Here is a 22,084-nt window from a genome sequence, read left to right as displayed (position 1 = left end):
TGCTCTAACATCAAACATCTGGAGAAGTTCAGACTAAGAGCCAAATGTGGAGCTAAACTTCGTGCCTCAGACTGAACTATCAGGCTGAACATTTTGGGGGTCTTCAGAGTTGGTCTGTAGACTCAGTGATTCCTTTCAGTTAGATTAGTTAGGGTACAGTCAGTGTGAAGGGGATACTGCTGGGCTGTGTCTACACTGGGCCACTTATTCCAGAAAATCAGCCGCTTTTCTGGAATAAGCCGCGAGCTGTCTACACTGGCCCTTGAATTTCCAGAAAAGCAACGACGCTCTACTGTACAAAATCAGACGCTATTCCAGAAAAACTATTCTGCTCCCGCTCGGGCATAAGTCCTTATTCCGGAACACTGTTCCAGAAAAGAGCCAGTGTAGACAGCCCAGTAGTCTTTTCCGGAAAAAAGCCCCAATCACGGAAATGACGATCGGGGCTCTTTTCTGGAAAAGCGCGTCTACATTGGCCATGGACGCTTTTCCGGAAAAAGGGCTTTTCCGGAAAAGCATCCTGCCAATGTAGACGCGCTTTTTCCGGAAATACTTATAACGAAAACGATTCTGTTTTAAGCATTTCCGGAAATTCATGCCAGTGTAGACACAGCCCTGGTGTGTAAAACTGAGATGTCAAGTGTGCAGGTGACATGGTGGAATGACAACTGGAGAGACAGGAGTATGCCTGGAGGTGCTGGGTGCCTACATGGGCAATGAATGCACAATTGTTGGTTCGTGGCTCTGGTTGTGTCTACTCTGCTGCAAGGGAGTACGTGGAACTGGCCCTTGGACGGTTTGAAATTCGACTGCTAAAATGTGTGTGCAGTAAAAACATATACGTAAGGAATAAAAAGATAATCAGCAGGGAGGAAAGAAAGAAAGCCATGACTATGCAGAACTACACCCAGGCCATAGCATGCTATCAAAGGAAAGAAAACCCAGCTTATCCCCAACATCCCTGCTCCCAGATGTGCCTTTACCTCCACTCCACACTCATTTAATGGGTGGAGGAAGAGAGGCTCGCGGTCTGGGCAGAGGTGCACATACTGTCGGTGGAAATTGTCAGCGACTTGCAGCAGCATCTTCTCCTTGGCAGAATTTGTCTTGTAGGAAGCTGGTAACTGGGACGTGTCAATGGAACTCCAGTCAAAGTCACTTCATGCAGTGGAAGGAGGCAAAGAGAGGCAGATAAAATGATGCTAAGTTCCAAGGGCTTAATCCCGACTGCAGCAGCACGCGGATCTCCCGCCAATTATTTCCCAGAAGAGTTGGCACAAATTAAATAACTTTGGGTATGTCTACACTGCCACCCTAGTTCGAACTAGGGTGGCTAATGTAGGCATTCGAAGTTGCAAATGAAGCCCGGGATTTAAATATCCTGGGCTTCATTTACATCTTGCTGTCATTTTTAAATCCCCCTTAGTGCGGACTCTGTGCCCGCGGCTACACGCGGCACGGAGTAGGTAGTTTAAATTAGGCTCTCCAATTCGAACTACCGGTACACCTCATTCCACGAGGAGTAACGGTAGTTCGAATTAGAGAGCCTAATTCGAGCTACCTACTCCATGCCGAGGTGTACCGGTAGTTTGAATTGGAGAGCCTCGTTCCACGAGGAGTAATGGTAGTTCGAATTAGAGAGCCTAATTCGAACTACCTACTCTGTGCCGCGTGTAGCCACGGGCACGGAGTCCGCACTAAGGGGGATTTAAAAATGGCGGCACCCGGCAAGATGCAAATGAAGCCCGGGATATTTAAATCCCGGGCTTCATTTGCAACTTCGAATGCCTACATGAGCCACCCTAGTTCGAACTAGGGTGGCAGTGTAGACATACCCTTTGGGATCACATTGTACATTTCAAAGGAGGAGCGCGGAATATTGTGTGGGGGCCCGGACTCTATGTTGCGCTGCCGATTTGAAATGCTACACAGAGACCAGGGTCAGCGGGGGACTCCTTACAGAGGCAGCAAGTGAGGCGGGGGGAATCAACTAGTCGACTAACTATCTTATAAGCTTCAGGAGGTAGCGGAGTTAGTCTGTACAGGATAAACTTAAAAAACAACAAATAGTCTGGTAGCACTTTAAAGACTAACAAACCATGTAGATGGTATCATGAGCTTTTGAGGGCACAGCCCACTTCTTCAGATGACTGTGCCCACAAAAGCTCATGATACCATTTGCTTATCGGATAGTCGACTAGTCTTTAACATCCTTCCTCTGGTAATTCTGGAGGTTCTCATTATCCATATAAATGGATTCATTTGAATTGTGCTAAGCAATTGGCCATGATGCTATCTCATGACATGGAATTCCATGGACCGGCAGCGCATTGGCGAAAGTGGGTTTCCTCGCAGCTGTTTCAGAAATGCAGTCGCTCCTGCAGTCTTGCTACCCGACTGTCTGACACACTGGCACACACGTTCCTACTTACGATACAACATTCGGGATGTGGACTTGGATCTTCGACAGCTTCTCTTCCAGGTCTTGGAGTTCATCACTAATCACAAAGGCTTCCTTTTCTTCCTCCTCCTCTTCCCCGTGCTCTCTCAGGACCTCCATCATGCTCCCTCATAAGCTGCTGGGAGAGAAACACTCACAAGGGTTATTTTAAAACAAGGGTGGGAACCTTTTTTGGGCCAGGGGCCGCTGACCCACAGAAAAATCAGTCAGGGGCCACACACAAGTGAGAAACAACCCCCCCCCAAAACAAACAACTCCCCCACTGATGTGGCCCTCGACTGAGAACCAGAAAGACACTTCCCACATTCCCCTCGCATACCAGAGCCTAGGGGGACCCGGGCTAGTAGATTTTGTGTGCTCCAGCCCCTTAGGAGAATAGTGGGGGGACTGGAGCATCAGCATGGGCTCCCCAATGCTGGGGGAGAGCCCTGAGCCTCAGGGGCCGGATCCAGGCAAGCCGGGGGCCGCATCTGGCCCCCGGGCCTTATATTCGCCACCCCTGTTTTAAAAGGATAGGAAGAAGTAGCAGTTATGGAATATCCTGTCCATAGGGGAATTTCTTCCTGACCCCTTGGAGTTAGAACCTGATTGGTGCCATGAAGCATGAGGGTTTAGATCCCTTCCAAAAGACCTAATTATTTTAATCCTTACTCCGACTACTCTGGAGGTTCCCATTACCCTTATCAATGTCCACTTCATTTTTAAAAAAATCCTGCTACGCTATTGGCCTTGGTGTTATCTTGTGGCTAGTTGTGCATTGGGGAAAAAGTAGTTCTTCTCAGCCACTTCAGATGTGCTGACCTTGAGTTGTGGAACCCCGCTACGGAGTATTGGATAAGGCTGTGTTGAGGGCAGAGAGCGCATGGCGGGTCAGGGTGTACACGGGGAGACTTTTAACATTTCAATAAATAGCAGGCAGCAGAAATATACTTTGAAGACCCCAAGATGCAGAGAATCCTCCAGCTGTGATCTGTACCCCATGAAGGTTTTTCGCCTTCCTCTGTAGCATGGGGTAGAGATCACAGCTGGAGGATTCTCTGCATCTTGGGGTCTTCAAAGTATTTGAAGGCTTCAATATCTGAGATATAGGTGAGAGGATTATTCTAGGAGGGGTGGGTGAGATTTTGTGGCCTGCACTGTGCAGGGGGTCAGACTAGATGATCATAATGGTCCCTTCTGACCTTAAAGTCTATGAGTCTATATCTCCAAGGCCTGTTGTGGGGTTTTTTGGTATGTGTTTGGTTTGATTTTTTAAGCTTAAATTGATCCTACTGTGCGTTTTGAAGGCTGGGGAGATAAGAAGTGAAAATGGAGACGCAAGCCGTCTCTTTATCGGGCACTGTTTTGGTTGGCAGCATGAATGGCATGTGGAAGGAAGCCAGCCGGAGAAAGGCATTTATTGAAGAAATGCCCCCGAAGGGTGGAGAGGACGGAGTGGTTTCACATTGGACACAACCTGGGCCATTTGCTGGAGTTCTCCCTGTCCTGGGCTTTGGATTACACTGCGCCAGCCAGCCAGAGTGGAGGATCCGGCAGGAACAAACCAACTTGTCCCATCGACAACCTCATGGCTGTAGGTCTCTTTTATAAGATTTGTCAAACTCTCCTGCCGTCTGCATGAAACTCTCCTCTGTCTGCTCCCCACCCCGCTTTCCTCTGAGTGTTTGTACTGACCGGTCGTACTGATGCAGCCTCCGCCAGGGCTGACTGTGCAAGGCGCTACACCGGGACACGGAGGAGGGCACGCGCTCCCTTTTCTGTTCAGAGCAAACAGGGCTCCCCTCCTCTCCCAGGCATGGCTCCCCCGCCCAATTCCTTTAATCACTGCCCTGTGCAAATGGTTCACTTTGCTCCTTCTGCCTTGAAAGTCTGGCTGCTTGAGGTCTGCTGCAGCAGCCACGGTGGAGGAGCGGGAAGCAGGGCTGGCTTCACCATGAGGCGCACTGAGGTGGCCGCCTCAGGTGCCAGATTTTGGGGTGGGGGGCGCCACTAGGACCCAGAGTGTAGAAAATTGTGTCTGCTGCTGGTGCATAAGTAGGGAGCAGAGCAGCCCCATGAGAGGAGGAGAACAGGAAGGAGGCAGAATTGAGACCTTTCAAAGTTTTGGCCCAAGCGAGGGGAACATGGGGGTGTCATTTGAGCTCCCTGCCTCAGGTGCCAAAATGTTGTGGGCCGGCCCTGGCCAGAGGGAGTCCAACCTTCCCCTCCTCAGGAGCAAACCCCTGCCCCTCGCTTTCCAGCTCCCAAATGCTCCCACCGTGCCAGCCCCTCCCTTCTTGCCCCCCCCCCTTCTAATCCGCCCTCCCTCCCCGGCTGGGATAATCTGGGAAAACGGCCTGGTTTTCGGTTCTAAAAACACGCTTGCCTGAGACACCAAGGCCACGGGTGATGGCGTGTCCTGCCCTCCCCGCAAGCCCTCCAAAGTGTGACTGCGAAATGGGGTGCTCCCTCCTGCCCCCTCCGTCCTGGGTCCTCTGGGTGGCCCTCCCCTTGCAGACACCGAGTGCCTATGGGGAGACACGTGGGCTTGGAAGGGGAGCAGCCCCCCACCTCTTCGGGCTCTGCCGCAGCCCCCCGCTCTGCCCAGGGGACACGGCACAGGCGCTGGGCTTTTCCGGGGATGCCCCTTTTCTGCACCCTGCCCTCGGTGTCTCCTTGCTCCGGGACAGGCCCCTGTTCCCCTCACCCCCACCCCTGCCTTTGCCACCCTCCGTCACACACACGCACAGCCCCTCCGGAGGACCCCCCGCCCCCCGCCTCCGCACACAGCCGCCTCGCCGGCTTCTCCCACCTGTGAGTCTCCCTCGCCATGGCAACCGCCGTCCAAGGGCCGAGGCTTCTGGGAGCTGTAGTTCCTCGGTCGGGAGCGGTTCCCCGCGCGGAGACCAGACTAGGGCTGGGACTGGCCGTTCAGGCAGGACCGGTTTCCTTTCTGCGTCACTGGTGGAGAAATGGGGAGAACATGTGACATCGGGGTGCACGTGGGCCCAGGCCGGGTTTGGGGCAGGCCCCGTTTGCGCTGACTGAGCCTGCACCAGACCCTGTCTCGGCACACGTGGGACCGAATGGTTGTTTTTCCGCCGCGGGGGCACCGGTTCACCTTCCACATCTCCCGCGGACCGAGAAAGGAGTCCAGCCAATTTCCCCCTGTGCCTCTGATCAGTTTTACTGTCAGTCAGGAACCTCTCCCCCGCTCCGGAGCAAACCTGTAGGTGGTGGGGTCCCATAGCTGGCCCCATTACGACCGTGGGCTCTCGCCATGTGGCCCACTGTGGTTCTGGGGTCCTGCCGCACTCAGGGTCCTGCCAGCCCCACTGCGGCCAGGGCTGCTGTGGCCCAGCGTGGCTGGCCACCACCAAACTTAATTGATAAGCTCACATCACTAGTGCAGGCTCTGGGCTGGGGCAGGGGATTGGGTTTGGGGTGCAGGCTCTGGGAGAGAAGGTGGGTGTGGGAGAAGGTGAGGAGTGCAGGTTCTGTGAGTGAATTTGGGGCTAGTGAATTTTGGGGGGACGGGGTGCAGGAGGGAGTTGGGAGGTGAGTAGATGAGTGGGATGGGGGTGCAGGCTCTGGGAGAGGGTGGGGCCCAGAAGGCAGGAGTGGGGGTGCAGCACTTACCTGGGGCACCTTCTCTGGTAGCAGCTCCTAGGTTGGGGGGATTGAAGAGGGGTCTCTGTGTGCTGCTGCCCACAGGCACTGCACCCACAGCTTCCCATCAACTGCAGGGGCGCTCAGAGCAGGGGCAGCACACGGAGATACCCCCTCTGGGGCCTCAGGGACAGGGATGTGCCAGCAGCTGTGCAGAGCAAGCAGCTGGAAGCCACCCTAGCCCTGCAATACAGGTGGGGACCAGGGTCCTTCTAAACCACATGGGCATGGCAGGCGGGACTAGTAGATGCATCAGGGACGGGAGAGGGGGACAGGGGGCAGCAAACGGGGCCCAGGATGCAAGAATCAGGATCTTGCTTTAAAAAATTAAATTTTTAGAGTAATCCACACTGGGCTCTTTTCTTTGCTCTCCATTTTCTGAAGCTTTAAGGTTCCCTCCCACCATGCACTCGAGCTTTGGGCTAGAGAGTCGTCCTTTCATACCTAAGCTGAGTGTGGCTGGCACATGTGTGGGAACAGGGTTTGCAATCCAGTTCTGTCTGTGTAAGAAAGAAAAAGCTTCCTAGTCTCACTGTTGTGTCCAGAGCAGCACCCCCCAGCCACGGAAACCTGCTATTTTCACAGACAAGGGTGGGGCGGGAGGAGAATGCAAACTCCTCTCTCGGGGAGCCACAAGTGCCACGAATGTGCCAGTGCTCATGGCTCGTGCTCCAACAGAAAAAGCTCCTTCCTTCAATGCAGCTGATGCAGGACGCTAAATGGGCCCAGATGCCAGGGCCGGCCCACAACATTTTGGCACCTGAGGCGGGGAGCTCAAATGACGCCCCCATGTCCCCTCACTTGGGCCAAAACTTTGAAAGGTCTCAATTCTGCCTCCTTCCTGTTCTCCTCCTCTCATGGGGCTGCTCTGCTCCCTACCCCCGTAAAGGAGAACTAACAACTTAAAATGCCTTGTTCACAAAGCGTGAACTAGTGGCACCCCCACAGTCTGGCACCTGAGGCGGCTGCAGGCAATGGGGACAGCTGTGGGTGAGCAAGGCACTGCTGGTCTGGCAATGGTGAGTAGAGCAAATGAAATCTCAGGAGCGAGGAGGGATCTGTTTGTGGCTGTTGCTGGATTTCGCTTCCTCATCGTTGCTTGCAAGAGGGCAGCTCTGTTTACTTGCCTCCTGAAAGCCATTGGCAGGGCTTCCTAAAGGCCTTCTTATGAGCCCCTGTTCTCCCTTTAAATAAAGGGCCTGGTTTCCTCAGCTGCTTGCACCTTGTCCGGTCCTTTAACCTCAGGCAAAGTGAGTGCAAAATGCTGCTGCATCAGCCTGCTTGGCTGCAGAAGGCACAAGGCAGCGGGGAAAGTCTGATCCAAGTGCGGCTCTTGCCTGCTAGCTCTTTTGGCTTTTATTGCACTTGGCCTGCGTCTGTGGGGTAGGACTCCTGGGCTAATAATAGAGCTTCTCTGTGGTATGCCCTCACTGATCAACTTGTGCTCTAATAATATTCCCATATCCCAGATGGGGTAAGTGAGGCCTGTGACCTGTCCAAAGTCTCCTACTGAGTCAATGACAGTAGAGTCTTCTCCAGACTCTTAGCTGTGCAGCCAGTAACAACGCAGGTGTAAAAAGTCCTGGGTCAGGCTGGTAACTGCTTACACCTGCATTGTCCCTGGTGTTAAGGACAGTGGAGTCAGACTGGCGTTCTATCCACTAGCCCACGCTGCCTTCTAACAAGCTTGCCAATGCGGCGGCCCCTTCAGTGTCAAACGGCTGCACTCTTGAAATAGGCAGCTGGGAGGGTGAGAGGTGGTTGATTTGCCTCCTTTTTCTGTTTGTGAGTAAATGTATGTTCCCTTAACAGCCACATCCTCACTCTCGCTGGGCAAAGGGCCCGCAGGAAGATGCTGTTTCTCTTGACATTTGCCACTTCCTTGGGACGCTCACAACTCTTCCCTCCTTCTGTCTGTGTGCACGGGAGCCCCGACCGTGGGATTTCATTGCAAGCGCTCCGCTGTTAGTAGTGGCCTCTTGTCACTTGTCTGGGTTTATTTGTGTCTGCATGCTCTCTAAGTTGGGGAAGAGGCTGGTGGTGGCGTATCTCTACTGGCTATGCTGCTATAAAGCTGGAGAAAATCTGGCCCTGCACTAGCTGGTGAAGACGATTTTGCTGTTCAGACCCTTCAGGTCTTAGGTGATTGGTGAAGTAACAATAGACCCGCCCCCCTGCTTTTCTAGACGGGTTAAACGTCTCTGCCCCTTCTGCAGCTGCAGGGAGGCTTTTAAACAGCTGCTTGTGTTTCCAGAGGCTACAGAGGAGCATGTTAGAAATCAAAACAAAAGCTGGTGTGTGTTTGTTTTTTCAGGAAGTGACTGTGACATGCCTGCTGCTTCTCTCTGCTCTCTGGCTGCCTGGCAGCGAGAGCGACAATTGTGAGTCTATGCTGGGGGATACAGGGGTAGGTTGAATAGTGAGGACAAGAAATCCCATTCAAGCTACTTACCCAGAGCAGGGCTAGTACTGGTAGCTTCTCCCAAGAGCAGAAATGCTGGCAGGGAGGAGGGCGGGTGGAAGGACACCAAAACGTATAGCTCTGCTAAAGCGTTGGTGGCAGCAGTGGGAACTCTGTATCTTGTTGAGGGGAAGCCCTTTCTCCGCCAAGCCAGAGCTGGAGGTTCTGCATCTCCAGTAACAGTGGAGGGCAGCCACACACCATGCTGAGCTTCGGCTGCTAATGAGCTCAGCTCTAACGCGGGACTCCTGGGCGTTCCCTCTCGATGGGCACTGCACAGGCGTTGTCTTGGATGGAGTGTCCCAAGGCGGTTCCGTCATCCGTGGGAAGGTTCTCCTGGGATGTGAGCAGCGACTTAGAGAATCCCCATCTGTGTCAAACGAGATCCCCTCCCCACCGAGCCGAACATGGACTCCAGCTTAGATAGGTTAACTGTAGCTTGTGCCGTGACAACCGCTTAGTCCCGATGACCTCGAACATCCACACGTTCCTCCTGCTCTAGCCGATCTGAAGAAGCTGCAGGACCCGAGGCGAGAGGCTGCCCTCCGTCCCAAGAGAGGCCTGAGATTGTGCTTCCCGAACCCCTGTAAGCACCAGGGAGTCTGCCAAGTAGTTGAGGGGAAACCAAACTGCACCTGCAACGCTGGCTTCACCGGGGCGTTCTGTCAAGGTAGGCCGGGGGCCACGCTGCACGTGGTCTGCGAGAACGTGTCCATTCGAGTGGTCGTGAGCGGGACTCGCGCCACTTACGGGCTCAAACAAGTGTCAGGAGGAGACTTTCCCTTCCTTGGTGGGATTATGCAGACAGGACTTGTTGAGCTGTCAGAAAAGTGTATCCCTGCAAGAAAGTGACCCAAAAGTGTTGCCTTGGACCAGTGGTTCTCAGTGTGGACTACTGGTGGTCTGCGACTGTCTTGCAGGTGGGCCACAGGCTCAGAGCTCGTTCTTCCTCGCCCCTTACCCCCCCCCCCCCCGGCAGAGGGGAGCATCCCATGCACCTCGTGTGACTGGAGCACCAGTACCGGATTCCCACTGGGGGGACGACCCCTGAGCCTCGCAGGCTGGGTCAGCTCGTGGGGGGAGGAAGTGACTCTGTGCACTGCTACCTCCCAGCTGGGAGAACAGCAGCACAAGATCAGCTCACCTGGAGGCTTTCCCCACCGCTCCCATTGGCTGGAATTGTGGCCAATGGGAGCAGTGAGGGGGGGGCGGTGCCCAGGGCACAGAGGTCAGGTAATCACCCCATCCCCCTCCTGTCCCAACCCTGCACTCCCTCCCACCAAGACCCTGCATATGCACCTCGCTCCTGCACCTTCCCTCCTACCCAGACCCCACACCCTCAGCCTGCTCCTGCACCCATTTTGTCATCATGGGTGCTTGGCGGGTGGTCCGTGGAAAGGTTTGTGTTGAGTGGGGCGGGTCATGGGCCAAAAAGTTTGAGAACCGCTGCCTTAGACCAAGCGCTTGGGAGTCTCTGGCTTCCCAGGGTGCTCGGGTCTCGTGTAATGACATCACAGCCATGGGGACTCCATCTGAAAGGCCTCTGCTCTCCTGAGGTTCTCAGTCTCTTCCACTGCGGGCCTCTGCCAGTCCTTGGCCAGCAGCGTGGGGCAGGGCTGTCTGACTACATCCATTCCAGGCCACCCCATAGCGGGCGGCAGGCTCCTTCAGGCCTCTTCCGTATGTCTCCTGCCGTTGGCTTCCCCCCAGATGTGGTGCTGAAGCTGCAGTGTGAGGACGAACACATGAAGATGATGGTGAGACAGGAAGTCTTTGACCAGCTGAAAATCCCCTTGGCGCGTGTTCACCTGAAGAACAGGGCTTGCAAGGTCTCTGAGAAGGAAGAAGACGGTGCCGTTTTCTTTGCAGCGACTCTCATGGACGTGAACTATACGCGGTGTGGGTCGGTGATTCAGGTGAGGGCTCTGCAGGGTAACCTGGGAGCCTAGGGCAGGGGAAGCTGTTCTGAGGACACAGCGGTGAAGGGTTGTGGGCATTTCTGCTCTTCCTCTTTTATCTCCACCTCGTGGCGTTTGGACCTAGCTCTAAATCAGGGGTGGGGGACTTCAGGCCCCGGGGCTGGAAGCGGCCCTTGGCTTACTTGGATCTAGCCCACAAGGCTCAGGGCTCCTAGCCCAGCGTTGGGGAGACTGTGCAAGTGCTCCAGCCCCCCGTGCTGTCCCACTGCACGCAAAATCTACTGGCCTGGACCCCCCAGGCTCTGGTGTGTGAGAGGAATGTGGGGGGTGTCTTTCTCCTCAGCCGGGGCCACATCAGTGAGGGTTTTTTCTTTGCTCCTCACTTGTGCATGGCCCCCGACTAATTTTTCCTGTGGGTCCGTGGCTCCCGACTGAAAAAAGGTCCCCACCATGAATGGAAGTCTTCTCCAGAGAGCTGGTGAGGTGGCCAAGTGGACACCAGCTAATGTAGTCAGTGATTCTTTCTGGCCCTGGTGTTGGTAGGGTCTTGAGGGAGCAGTCCATGGCCACTTCAGTGGAATATGAAAGTCCCGAGTTTCTATTTCCTCAGTAAGTAATTGTCCTTCCAGCAGCCATTGTATGTATTTAGATGGAATAAATAGGCTAAAGGTGCTCAAATAGCCCGGTCACCATCCAACGGTCAATAGTGTGAACAGGGTCGGGGATGGGTACGCAGCCTACCTAGCACCATGGCAAACACGCTATAAAAGTCATGCCGCATGTTGGAGACAAGGTGGGTGAGGCCATATCTCTCAATGGATTGGACTCTGTTGGCCAGAGGTAAGCTTTCAGCTCGATACAGGGACTTTTCTTCACACCTGCATCGCTCGAGAGCTTCTCACCAACAGAAGTTCTTCTGATAGACTCTAGGCTGGGGTGGGCATATCTTCTAATATCCTGGGACCAACACGACCACAGCAGCCAGCGATTAGAACTCTTCAAGTTGGAGAATAGAAATGGAAATAGTTTTGCCCCCCAAAACTCCCTTTTTTGGGAGATAGACATACCCTCATGCATATTCTACACTGCATGCTTATTTTGAAATAAGCTATTCCAGAAGAAATCCTCCAAAACAGCACGTCTACCCTACAGGGAAGCCTCAATTAGTCCGAGACAGGCTCCCCTAATGTGGATGCGCTATCTCGATTTAGAGCCCCAGGAGGCACTGGGGAGGAATAACTTAGAATATAGTAGCCCAGTGTCTGAGAACATAAGAACGGCCGTACTGTCAGACCAAAGGTCCATCTAGCCCAGGATCCTGTCTGCCGACAGTGGCCAGCACCAGGTGCCCCAGAGAGGGTGGAACGAAGACAATGATCAAGCGATTTGTCTCCTGCCATCCCTCTCCAGCCTCTGACAAACAGAGGCCAAGGACACCATTTTATCCCCTGGCTAATAGCCTTTTATGGACCTAACCTCCATGAATTTATCCAGCTTCTCTTTAAACTCTATTATAGTCCTAGCCTTCACAGCCTCCTCTGGCAAGGAGTTCCACAGGCTGACTACACGCTGTGTGAAGAAGAACTTTCTTTTATTAGTTTTAAACCTGCTACCCATTAATTTCATTTGGTGTCCTCTAGTTCTTCTATTATGGGAACTAATAAATAACTTTTCTTTATCCACCCTCTCCACGCCACTCATGATTTTATAGACCTCTATCATATCCCCCTCAGCCTCCTCTTTTCTAAACTGAAAAGTCCCAGTCGCTTTAACCTCTCCTCATATAGGACCCGTTCCAAACCCCTAATCATTTTAGTTGCCCTTTTCTGAACCCTTTCCAAGGCCAAAATATCTTTTTTTGAGGTGAGGAGAGAGTCTGTAATGCTGAAATGCTGGCTGTTCCCTCTGGGCGGCCCGTGTTGCATGGGGAGTGTGGGGCCCAAACAGCTGCTTGCTCCCCCGTGGTGGCCTGGCTGAGTGGCGCAGAAGTCAGCAGAGCACCACGGTGGGAGGGGAAGGGGGGGGGCAGGGCGGGGCGGTGATGTGCGGTGTGACAGCGGCTCCAGGCCCCACCCTCCTTCACCTCCCGCCATGGCGCTCGGCTGACTTCTGCGCCACTCAGCCAGGCCGCCATGTGGGAGCAAGTGGCGCAAGCGACCGTTTGGGCTCCACGCTCCCCATGCAGCACGAGGAGCGCAGAGCCCAAAAGACCATTTGGGCTCCGCGGGGGGAGGAGAGGGAGAGGGAGAGGGAGACCTGAAAATCCCGTCTTATGATGGGCTAATTGGCTAGTAACTTAGAATGGCCGTGGGGGAGGGGCTATTTCGAAACCGCAGCAGTGGCGTGTCCACGCTACAGCTATTCTGAAATCGCTATTTCGGAGTAGGCGTTATTCCTCGTGGAATGAGGTTTACTGATTTTGAAAAAAGCTGTCGGTTATGTCGAAATCTCGATATAACGGAATTGCAGTGGAGATGCTCGCATTGTTGTTTCCAAATAATGGCCGTTCTTCTGAAATAACTGTGCTGTGTAGACGCACCCTTACTGAGCTGACCAGCCCTTGGTGGGGAAGAAAGGGTTAATTCTATTCAGTGTTCAATAGGGAATGAAGGTCACTTTCCTGCTGCTTGTTTTGTCCACCACTTGGGTCTAATTTCTTTACCCTGGGTAGAAGCCACTTGATTGAATCCAAACGACTGTTGGCTCATTTCCAATCCCCCCGCCCCGCTTAGCTCATCTGAACCATCCTCGAATGCAATCGGCAGGCGCTTTGTTTGAATCCGACTTCGTCTCCGTCTCCCTTTGTTTCTTAAACGTTTAGTATAACAAATGCATTGTCGCTTCATGAAGCTTTACCCACGCGTCCTCAGTTAGGGTAATGAGGACCGTAGGGCTGCTAGGCCTAGTTATTGGGGTCACGGCCAGCTTTCCATCCCGCGACTGTCACCTTCTGGTGGCTGGACCTCCAAATAGCAGGTCTTGCAAGCTAATGGAGATCTTCCTGTCTCCAGACCTAGCAGGCTGTTTCTGGAGCTCTGTACGCTGCCACTCCTGGGGGGTGGATTAGCTGAAGGGCTGTGTGCAGCATACAGATCTGCTTTGGGGCTACTTGCTAACCCGTATCTAGTGCAGTACCAATGTGCCACTACTAAGCCGCTCCGCACAGTGGCGTCTTCATACAGAGCTCTCCCTTCTGGGAATGGAAGGTGCGTTCTGGGCCACCTTGAGGGAGGCCCATGCTCACTTGGGACCTGCCTTCTTGGGGGGGGGTGAGCACCCAAAAATCACCAGCTCAAATCACGGGAGCTGTGGGTGCTCGGGGGGACCCCAAACAAGAGTCCGCTCTTGAAAACCCGCCTGTCTGTGCCCGTGAGGTGATGGCTCTGGGGCAGGGCCGTCGGGTTGCTTAGCGACTGGCGCTATCTGGCCTAGCTCTGTCTGGGTCCTTGCTGGCTCGGCGGCAGGCAGCCTGGGGAGGCCAGTGCCTGGCACAAGGCGATGACTTCAATGCTCTGTCTGGCCCACATCAGCGGAACAGGACGCACGTGTCCTACACCAACGTGATGGAGTCCGACCGGGAGACCCTGGGTGTGATCTCCAGAAGCAGCCTCGTGCGCGTGCACTTCTCCTGCATCTACTCCTATGAGCACGTGGTCCAGCTGCCTTTTCCTGTCGCCGCCATCGACACGTGAGTTGCCTCTTTCCTCTTGACAGGCAGCTTCCTCCTGACCTGGCTTCAGCAGTGCAGCATGCTCAGTATACTCTGGTGCCCCATGGGTGGCTGAGTTCCGGCGCACAAGCTCGGGGAGTCTCGTATCTGATACCTGGGGGGGGGGGGGTGAACACCACAATCCCAGCTGGAACAGCCAGGACCGGGGGGTGGCACTTCACAAAGAGGTCCATAGTCAAAGGATGGAGAGCAGCTGTAGAAATAGCTCCCGTCAGTGAGATGATTAGCCAGACTATGCAGAGGTGCTGGTGAGCTTGGAGAGCAATGTCCCATCTGGATTCTTTGCTCTTACTTGGCACAGCAGGGGCCCCACATGCCTGGCTTGGACTGGCTGGAAGCTGCCTTCCTGCCCTTTGCTGTACTCGGCCGATTGCTTGAAGGGGACTGTGCTTTGTCGCATATGTTGCAAGCAATTGCACCTTTCCTGGGAGTTTCAGAGAGGTAGTCGAGTTAGTCTGTAACTGGAAAAACTTAAACAAATAGTCTAGTAGCACCTTAAAGACTAACACATGTCGATGGGATCATGAGCTTTTGTGGGCACAGCCCACTTCAGCTTGGAAAAGAGGAGACTAAGGGGGGATATGATAGAGGTCTATAAAATCATGAGTGGTGTGGAGAAAGTGAATAAGGAAAAGTTATTTACTTGTTCCCGTAATATAAGAACTAGGAGCCACCAAATGAAACTGATGGGCAGCAGGTTTAAAACAATAAAAGGAAGTTCTGCTTCACACAGCGCATAGTCAACCTGTGGAACTCCTTGCCTGAGGAGGTTGTGAAGGCTAGGACTATGACAGGGTTTAAAAGAGAACTAGATAAATTCAAGGACGTTAAGTCCACTAATGTCTATTAGCCAGGATGGGTAAAGGATGGCGAGCCTAGTTTCTGTTTGTCAGCGGGTGGAGATGGACGGCAGGAGAGAGATCGCTTGATCATTACCTGTTTGATTCACTCCCTCTGGGGCATCTGGCATTGGCCATTGTCGGCAGACAGGATACTGGTCTGCCCCAGTCTGGCCGTTCTTATGGAGTATAATGGCTGTTGCCCACGAGAGCTCATGATTCCACCTACATATATTGTTAGTCTTTAAGGTACCACTAGACTATTCGCTGTGTTTAAAGTCTTTCCTGGGGGTGTGGGACACTGGAGTTCTGCCTTTCTTTAATTTGTCCACTGAAAATAAGCGGAGGCAGCACCAGTGTCCCCAGCTGGGAGACTGCAGCAGGAGAGGTCGGGGTGCAACACCCCACTGAGGCAGCCTCGACGGGAGCTGCTTTGTCCTAGTGCAGAAGGGACACTGAGGCAGCTCTTTCTGCTCACACCGGGTGTTTCTGGGCAGGTGGGGGATAAGCAAACTGTGCCTGACTGTTGGTTGGTGATAGGTCCCTGGCTGTAAGGAGGGTGACCGAAGGGCTTCCCCATAGGCAGGCGCTAGTGCACATGGGGGTCTGTCTGCTAGTGCTGGCAGTTGGATGCGTGGTGGCCACCTCCATCCTGCCGCTTTGTAACTCTGGGCCGGGCTCTCCCTGATTGCCTCCCAGGCTGGTGAAGTTTGTGATCAAGGAGGGGGAATTCAATGTGAGCATGGCCTTGTACGAGACCTCGGCGTACCTGCATCCCTACCGGCAGCAGCCCCCTGCCCTCCCGCTGTCGGAGCTCCTCTACATCCTGCTGCAGCTGGAAGGGCAGAGCCACCTGCGGTACTTCCTGCTGAGCGTCGAGGACTGCTGGGCCACCCCGGCGGCGGATCCCGGCCACGAAGTGCAGCACCAGCTCATTGTGAAGGGGTAAGAGGTGGGGGTTGAGCTTTGCCTCTGCTGCGCTCCTCTCTCCGGGGCCGCTGTTCCCGGGGAGTGGCAGGAAGCAGCGGCCAGCATGACCCTGCAAGCGCCTCCCGTCCCCAGCTCCCATTGGTTGGGAACTGTGGCCACTGGGAGCAGTGGGGGGCGGGGCCTGAGGATGATCAATGTCAGCAAAATGTCCGGCAGTCTGCAGTCAGATTACCCTGCTGGGCAGCGAGCGGCATGCGGCCCTCACGCCACAGGCTGCCCCCCACGGTTCTGCCCCTCTGAACAGCATAGGTTTGCTTAGTGTCTCAAGGGGGGGGGCTGTTAGACTCCCCCAAAAGCATGGATTTCTCATTGCATTCCCAACCTGTCTCCTTCTGGAATGGCACTGCCTCTCCAGAGAGCCTCAGGAACAGAAACAGGCCCCTTGCTGAGTTATCTTGCCGGGGTACGGAGCGTGAAAGTTTGGGAGGGGAGCCTCATCCCAGTTTGGACAAACACCTGTCCGAGGTGGCCTGGGTTTATTTGGTCCCACCTTGGTGTGGAGGATGGACTGGATAATCTTTAGGGTTGCCAGATGGCTTCAACAAAGATACCGGACACACTTGACATGACATCACAATCGACATTGCTTCTTATTTAGAAAATACCAGCCAGTTCTATTTTCTCATTTCTATTGTCTCAATTTGTTTCCCGAACAGAAAGCTCAAATATTGGACTATCTGGTTCAAAACCGGACACCTGGCAACCCTAATAGTCTTTTGAGGCCCCTTCCAGCCTAACGTTCCCATGACTGAGGGGGTCAACTAGTAGGCTGCAGGTTGTGGTCTGGTGCACAGAGAGCCAGCAGGTGTGGTTAAAACTATGGGCATAGGCCCGCAGGGATATGAACAGAAGGAGGGTACAGGGACTAGGGACCAATGAGAAAGCCGTTTGAGCTGTGGGCCTGCGTACCACCAATAGGCCTGTGAGAGCCCCACTACGCCATGCTGATGCATAGCCAACAGGCGTAAGAACGGCCACACGGGCTCAGACCAGAGGCCCATCCAGCTCAGTGTCCTGTCTGCCCACAGTGGCCACTGCCAGATGCCCCAGAGGGAGTGAACAGAACAGGGAATCAAGTGATCCCTCCCGTCGCCCATTCCCAGCCCCTGACAGACGAGGGACACCATCCCTGCCCCTAACCAGACGCCGGTGTAGCTTTCTGATACACCAGTGTTTCATCGCAGGCCGAGTGGCCAAAGCGCTGGACTGGCACTTAGGAGACCTGGGTTCCTTTCTGGCTCTGCTGGGTGACCTTACAGAGTAATACTATGTTCGGTGCCTCAGTTTCCCCACTGCAAAGCAGGGATAGTGATACTTGGGGATCTCTGGCCCAACCCATCACTTGAGACTGTCTCTTGGTGGGCTGATCTTACTGAACCAGCCTACTTCCCCTTTTAGACACCCCACCACGCTGTCTGGCTGGGCCAGAAGCTCTGCCCCCCCCCCCCCCCCGCCATCCGCCCAGCAAGTCACAAAGTTGAAGTCTCAGCCCACAGCAGAGCAACTCAGCTCTGGGATGGCTCAGTTACAGGGGCTTGACACGGCACCCAGGAGCACATAACCCCAGATACATCCATCTTACTCTGCATGGGAGTTTTACACAGAGCAAGCTCATGTTGGTTGTTTCCTTGATGGCTCAGAGACTCACAGCTGTTACCCTTCCTGTAACCTGGGTTTGATTATAAACAGAAGTGGTTTTATTAAGTGTCAAGTAGGATTTCAGGGGCTGCAAGCAATAAACAGACAGATCAAAGTAAGTTACTAAGTTACAATAAACAAAACTCGCCAGTTAAGCCTAATACACTGAAGTTGTTACGAATCATCATTTCTCACCCTAGCTCTTATTTCAGGTAAAATCCTACTCGGGCCGAAGCTGATCTTTTTCCTGGCCTAGGTCAAGCAGCTCCCCTCCATCCCCATCCTTAGAGTTCTTAGTCCCAGGTGCTTTCATGTATCCTCTTAGGGCAGGGAGCAGTCTGTAAACCAGTTGAAGACCTCCCCATTTGCTTCTCATTCCTTATAGAATTTCCCCAGGGCAGGAAGTCTTTGTTCAATTCTCCCCAGCCCTGTGGAAAAGTACGGAATTCAAGATGAATTCCAGCACCCGGTGAGATGTCATTGTAGGACCAACCATAGCCCAAGCCGACAGCCAAAAACAAGACTATTCACAGATTATTGTCTTGAGTACTGGCCATTAAGTTCCTTGAATCCTGCAAACGGCTTTCACTACCATGTCTAGCTATACAAATGGGCTTGTGCTTCATTTTTCTAACTTCACATTCAAGCATGATCCATGTACACGCATAGCACAGACACGTTTGGTGGCTTAAAAGCTCTTCAATGATTGGTTGCGTGCCCCATTTGCATAAAGCATGTTTGAGTTAAGCATCTTCGTGTTCAAGAACATATTTCCATAAAAATACAAGGGGCACCACAGCACAATACTGATCTGCTTTTGAAAGTGCTTTGAGATCTACAGATCTGGATACGTACCATCCGCTCCTCAGCTGTTGGAGGAAGAGAATCTTTCCTTGCTGCTGTAAGTTGGGACCGAACATAAGAACGGCCAAAACTGGGTCAGACCAAAGGTCCATCCAGCCCAGTATCCTGTCTGCCAACAGTGGCCAATGCCAGGTGCCCCAGAGGAAGTGAACCAAACAGATAATGATCAAGCGATCTGTCTCCTGCCAACCATCTCCACCCTCTGACAAACAGACTGGGGACACCATTCCTTACCCATCCTGGCTAATAGCCATAACCTCCATGAATTTATCTAGTTCTCTTTTAAACCCTGTTATAGTCCTAGCCTTCACAACCTCCTCTGGCAAGGAGTTCCACAGGTTAACTGTGTGCTGTATGAAGAAGAATGTCCTTTTATTTGTCTTAAACCTGCTGCCCATTAATTTCATTTGGTGTCCCCTAGTTCTAAGCCCTAGAGTGGGCTTAGATTGGAGGAGAAGGAGCATCTCTTGACTTCGAAATGTTGACCTCCCTGAAACTGCTGGGTGGAACAAGGTGCACTCTCCCGGAACAAGGTGCACCGTGCTTGTAGGTGTAGGCACCAGCTGTTCTGAAAACAAACCATGGCCTCAGTGGCTTCTGAAGCACCATCTGCAAATGGGAAGCTGCTACCCTGCTCAGATCAGATAGGGAGTTAATCTAGAGGTCACGGCTGGTCAGAGCTCCACAGCACAGAAAACTGAAACTGTTTGCTTTTCAATTTTGAGAGAGACTTTCGACACCTGCACCTCCTCCCCAGAAAGGGGGGGGGGGGGTAGGAATGAAGGCTTTCATTGAAGACAAACCTTCCTTTTTTTCTCAGCTCTGATCTATTTTCTTCTCCTAAAATCCGCCCGCCTCTACCTGAGCCTGCATGCGGCAGCTGCGTTTGAGCCACGTGCGGCCGTGTGGGAGGAATTCCAGCTAATGAGCAGAGCGCCCCCCGTGAGGCTTTGTTTCGAGTGGTGGCGCATAGAAAACATTATTCTGCATGTGGATAGAAAAGATTAGAGCGGGGGTGGGCAATAATTTTTGGCCGGGAAGGGGCGGGGCCTAAAACAGAAGGGGCAGAGCCAGGATGCATCTGGGCTTCCCCACCCACCCTCCACACACTCCCCTGCCCCCAGGACAATCAAGGTTTGGGGGCGCGGAAACACGTGAAGTCTCCTCCCATTCTGCCAGGAGCACATGGCAGGGCGAAGGAAACTTCCTGTGCTTCCCCCACCTCTAGGCCCTAATTGGCCTGGGGGCAGGGGAACAGCAGGGCCTCAGTGGGCCAGATCAACCCACTTGGCAGCCTGATTGCTTTTGCCCTCCCCTGGATTAGCGGGACCACTGATTTGAACCCCACTGTCTCAAGACAGACCTCTTGAGTGCAAAGCTTCCTCGCTGACGGAACAGGCGCTGCACCGCGACTGGGCTGGCATCTCGTGCTGTCAACCCCCCAGGCTGACTCGCCTCTCGGCTCGCCCCTGCAGGTGTCCTCGTGATGAAACGGTGACGTACCTCAATGCTGTGGGCAACAGCACCATGGCCAAGTTCAGCTTCCAGATGTTCCAGTTTGTCAACCACTCGGAGGTGTTCCTGCACTGCCGCGTCCGCCTGTGCCTCCTCGATGGCGCCGAGCCCTGCGTGAAGGTGAGGTGGCCGCTACCTCTGAGCGGGGCTGCGCGGAGGCAGAGGGCGTGGCTCTCGCCCTGCGTCGGATTCTGTTCACAGCTGGCTACGGAGCATTCCCTATGGAATTGTCACTCGTGTGAAAAATAAACAAGGACCCAGTCTCTCAAGGTTACCAGTTGTCCAGTATTGGCCCAGACAGCCTGGTATTTGCAACCACTGTCCAGTTAAAAAAAAAAAAGCCAGAAAATCCCAGACATGTAAAATGGCTGGTGTTTTTTTTTGTTTTTCTCGGACAGAAAGCCGGTTGGGACATTCTTCCTCTACCGTGTCTGGTGGGGGCAGGGAGAATTAAAAACACAGTGACAGTGCTTGCTTTTATTTTAATTTTTTTCTTGACAATTTTGTTTCTCTCCCCCCACCTCCTTTTTTTTTTTTTTTTTTTTATTCTGCTCAACCAATTTTTTTTTCTGCCATGTTCGGTATTTTTCTGGCAACCCTACCTCTCAGGCTGGCCTGTCAATCTGCTAGCAGGGCCTGCGCATGGACACTTGTGAAAGCCCAGCGTGAGGCCCCATTGATGTCTGGGTATTGGCGTTACAGCAGTGCCCTGCAGCTGCGCACAAACCGAGCAGCCTGTGCCCGGCCTTAATTTGCCCCACTTCCTTCAGCAGCTCGCTGGGCTTCCTGACAGAACAGAGTAAGCCACTGCTGCTGGGTCTGCCTGCGGGTGGATTGGAACCTGGGACCCTTGGAGCTTAGTGGAGGAGGCTCTACAGCTTGAGCTATAAAGCCAGCGGGCTCCCCGCATACACCGTAGAGGTCTATGTGCCACTACTTGGGGCAGCGACTCACCCCCGCCACAGCTGTGTGGGTTACACTTGCTCTAAGGGGCAGCTGCCTAGTTATGGAGTGCCAGTGGCGTGGCAAGGAAGGGATGGGGGGGCAGTTGATCCTAGGTGCCACACTGGGGTGTGTGCACCAATTGAGTCCCCCTCCGCTGTCCCTGTCATCCCTCGGCTCGCCGCCTCCTGCCCACCCGACCCTGCTGGCGGGTTAGTGCGTGCGGGGCCTGGCCCCAAACCTGAAGGGTTGGAGAAGATGCAGTACAAGCTCCCCCCCTCCTCCCAGGGTTGGGCTCAGCTGTGCACCAGATTCAGGGCGGCCGGGGAGGCACAAATTTTGCCTTTGCCCCCGGGTGCATAACACCCTCGCTTGCACCTCGTCTCCTTTCCCTCCGAACTTGAGGGCACCTCGTGGAGGGTTTTCACTTGCACCCCCCCCTCGCTAGCTGGCTCCAGCTTGTTTGTTGGTCCGCCTGGCTGCTGGGTGAGCCACCTGCGAGCATTACCTGTAGCTCTGCGGCTGGGCAGAGACCTCAGCAGGGCGGAGTCCAACCCCCTGCCCAAAGCAGGACCAAGCCCAACTTCTTGGGTGCGTGCCGGAGGCAGGGTCTCCCTGCCAGTAAGCGAGGCTTGGTCTTCAGAGGAATGGCTCTTGCCACGCTGCATGGGAGCAGAACAGGCAAGCGTCCCAGCCTGTCCTAGCGGTTGCCTCTGCTCTGCTCACAGCAATGTCCCAGGAGGTTGAGGAAGAGGGCACTGGAGGAGGACTACAAGAAAATTGTCTCTTTGGGGCCCATCCATCTCCTGGCCTCTCCCCGTGCTGGAGCCCGGGATGCCGCGTCAGGGACGAACCAGCAGGACCTTTGGGGTACGTATGACGCTTGCCCCGGGTTATATGTAGCCATGAAAAGAGGTGGCGAGATCGCTGCCCTGCCATGTGGAAGCTCAGGGGCTTCCTGGCTGGAGATCTTGGTGCTCCCTGGTTGTCTTCTGCAGCCCCTAGAAGCCTCGAGCTGTAGCGTGCATCCTCCTCCACCCACTGAGTCTGCCCCTTCCACGGCTGGATGTCAGCCAT

General features: G+C 53.9%; 2 protein-coding genes across 6 annotated transcripts in view; one reads left to right on the top strand and one right to left on the bottom strand.

Moving 5' to 3' along the window:
- DRC7 (dynein regulatory complex subunit 7) overlaps nucleotides 1–5,671 on the bottom strand; it is a 31,355-nt gene extending 25,684 nt beyond the window's left edge. Inside the window, exons 1-3 of one of the 5 annotated variants that reach the window (XM_075940430.1) lie at nucleotides 5,253–5,671; nucleotides 2,433–2,579; nucleotides 984–1,158 (exon numbers count right to left, since the gene is read on the bottom strand). In XM_075940430.1, coding sequence (XP_075796545.1) covers nucleotides 984–1,158; nucleotides 2,433–2,563 — 306 coding nt within the window. In that variant the 5' untranslated portion in view covers nucleotides 2,564–2,579; nucleotides 5,253–5,671. Of the gene's footprint in view, nucleotides 1–983; nucleotides 1,159–2,432; nucleotides 2,580–5,011; nucleotides 5,158–5,252 lie in introns of those variants that run through there. The other 4 variants (XM_075940431.1, XM_075940432.1, XM_025181707.2 and 1 more) reach the window with 4 other exon arrangements.
- Nucleotides 5,672–7,077: 1,406 nt separating this feature from the next.
- The window catches only part of LOC102463142 (uromodulin-like), a 16,454-nt gene continuing 1,447 nt past the window's right edge, over nucleotides 7,078–22,084 (top strand). The window contains exons 1-8 of the mRNA XM_075940441.1: nucleotides 7,078–7,128; nucleotides 8,424–8,490; nucleotides 9,073–9,240; nucleotides 10,281–10,486; nucleotides 14,020–14,177; nucleotides 15,758–16,003; nucleotides 20,026–20,185; nucleotides 21,736–21,877. Coding sequence (XP_075796556.1) covers nucleotides 7,084–7,128; nucleotides 8,424–8,490; nucleotides 9,073–9,240; nucleotides 10,281–10,486; nucleotides 14,020–14,177; nucleotides 15,758–16,003; nucleotides 20,026–20,185; nucleotides 21,736–21,877 — 1,192 coding nt within the window. The 5' untranslated portion in view covers nucleotides 7,078–7,083. The remainder of the gene's footprint in view (nucleotides 7,129–8,423; nucleotides 8,491–9,072; nucleotides 9,241–10,280; nucleotides 10,487–14,019; nucleotides 14,178–15,757; nucleotides 16,004–20,025; nucleotides 20,186–21,735; nucleotides 21,878–22,084) is intronic.

This window comes from Pelodiscus sinensis, chromosome 12 (genome assembly GCF_049634645.1).
Source record: "Pelodiscus sinensis isolate JC-2024 chromosome 12, ASM4963464v1, whole genome shotgun sequence".
NCBI lineage: Eukaryota > Metazoa > Chordata > Testudines > Trionychidae > Pelodiscus > Pelodiscus sinensis.
The sequence above is the reverse complement of the archived record's forward strand: the minus strand, read 5'-3'. Positions and strand labels throughout refer to the sequence as shown.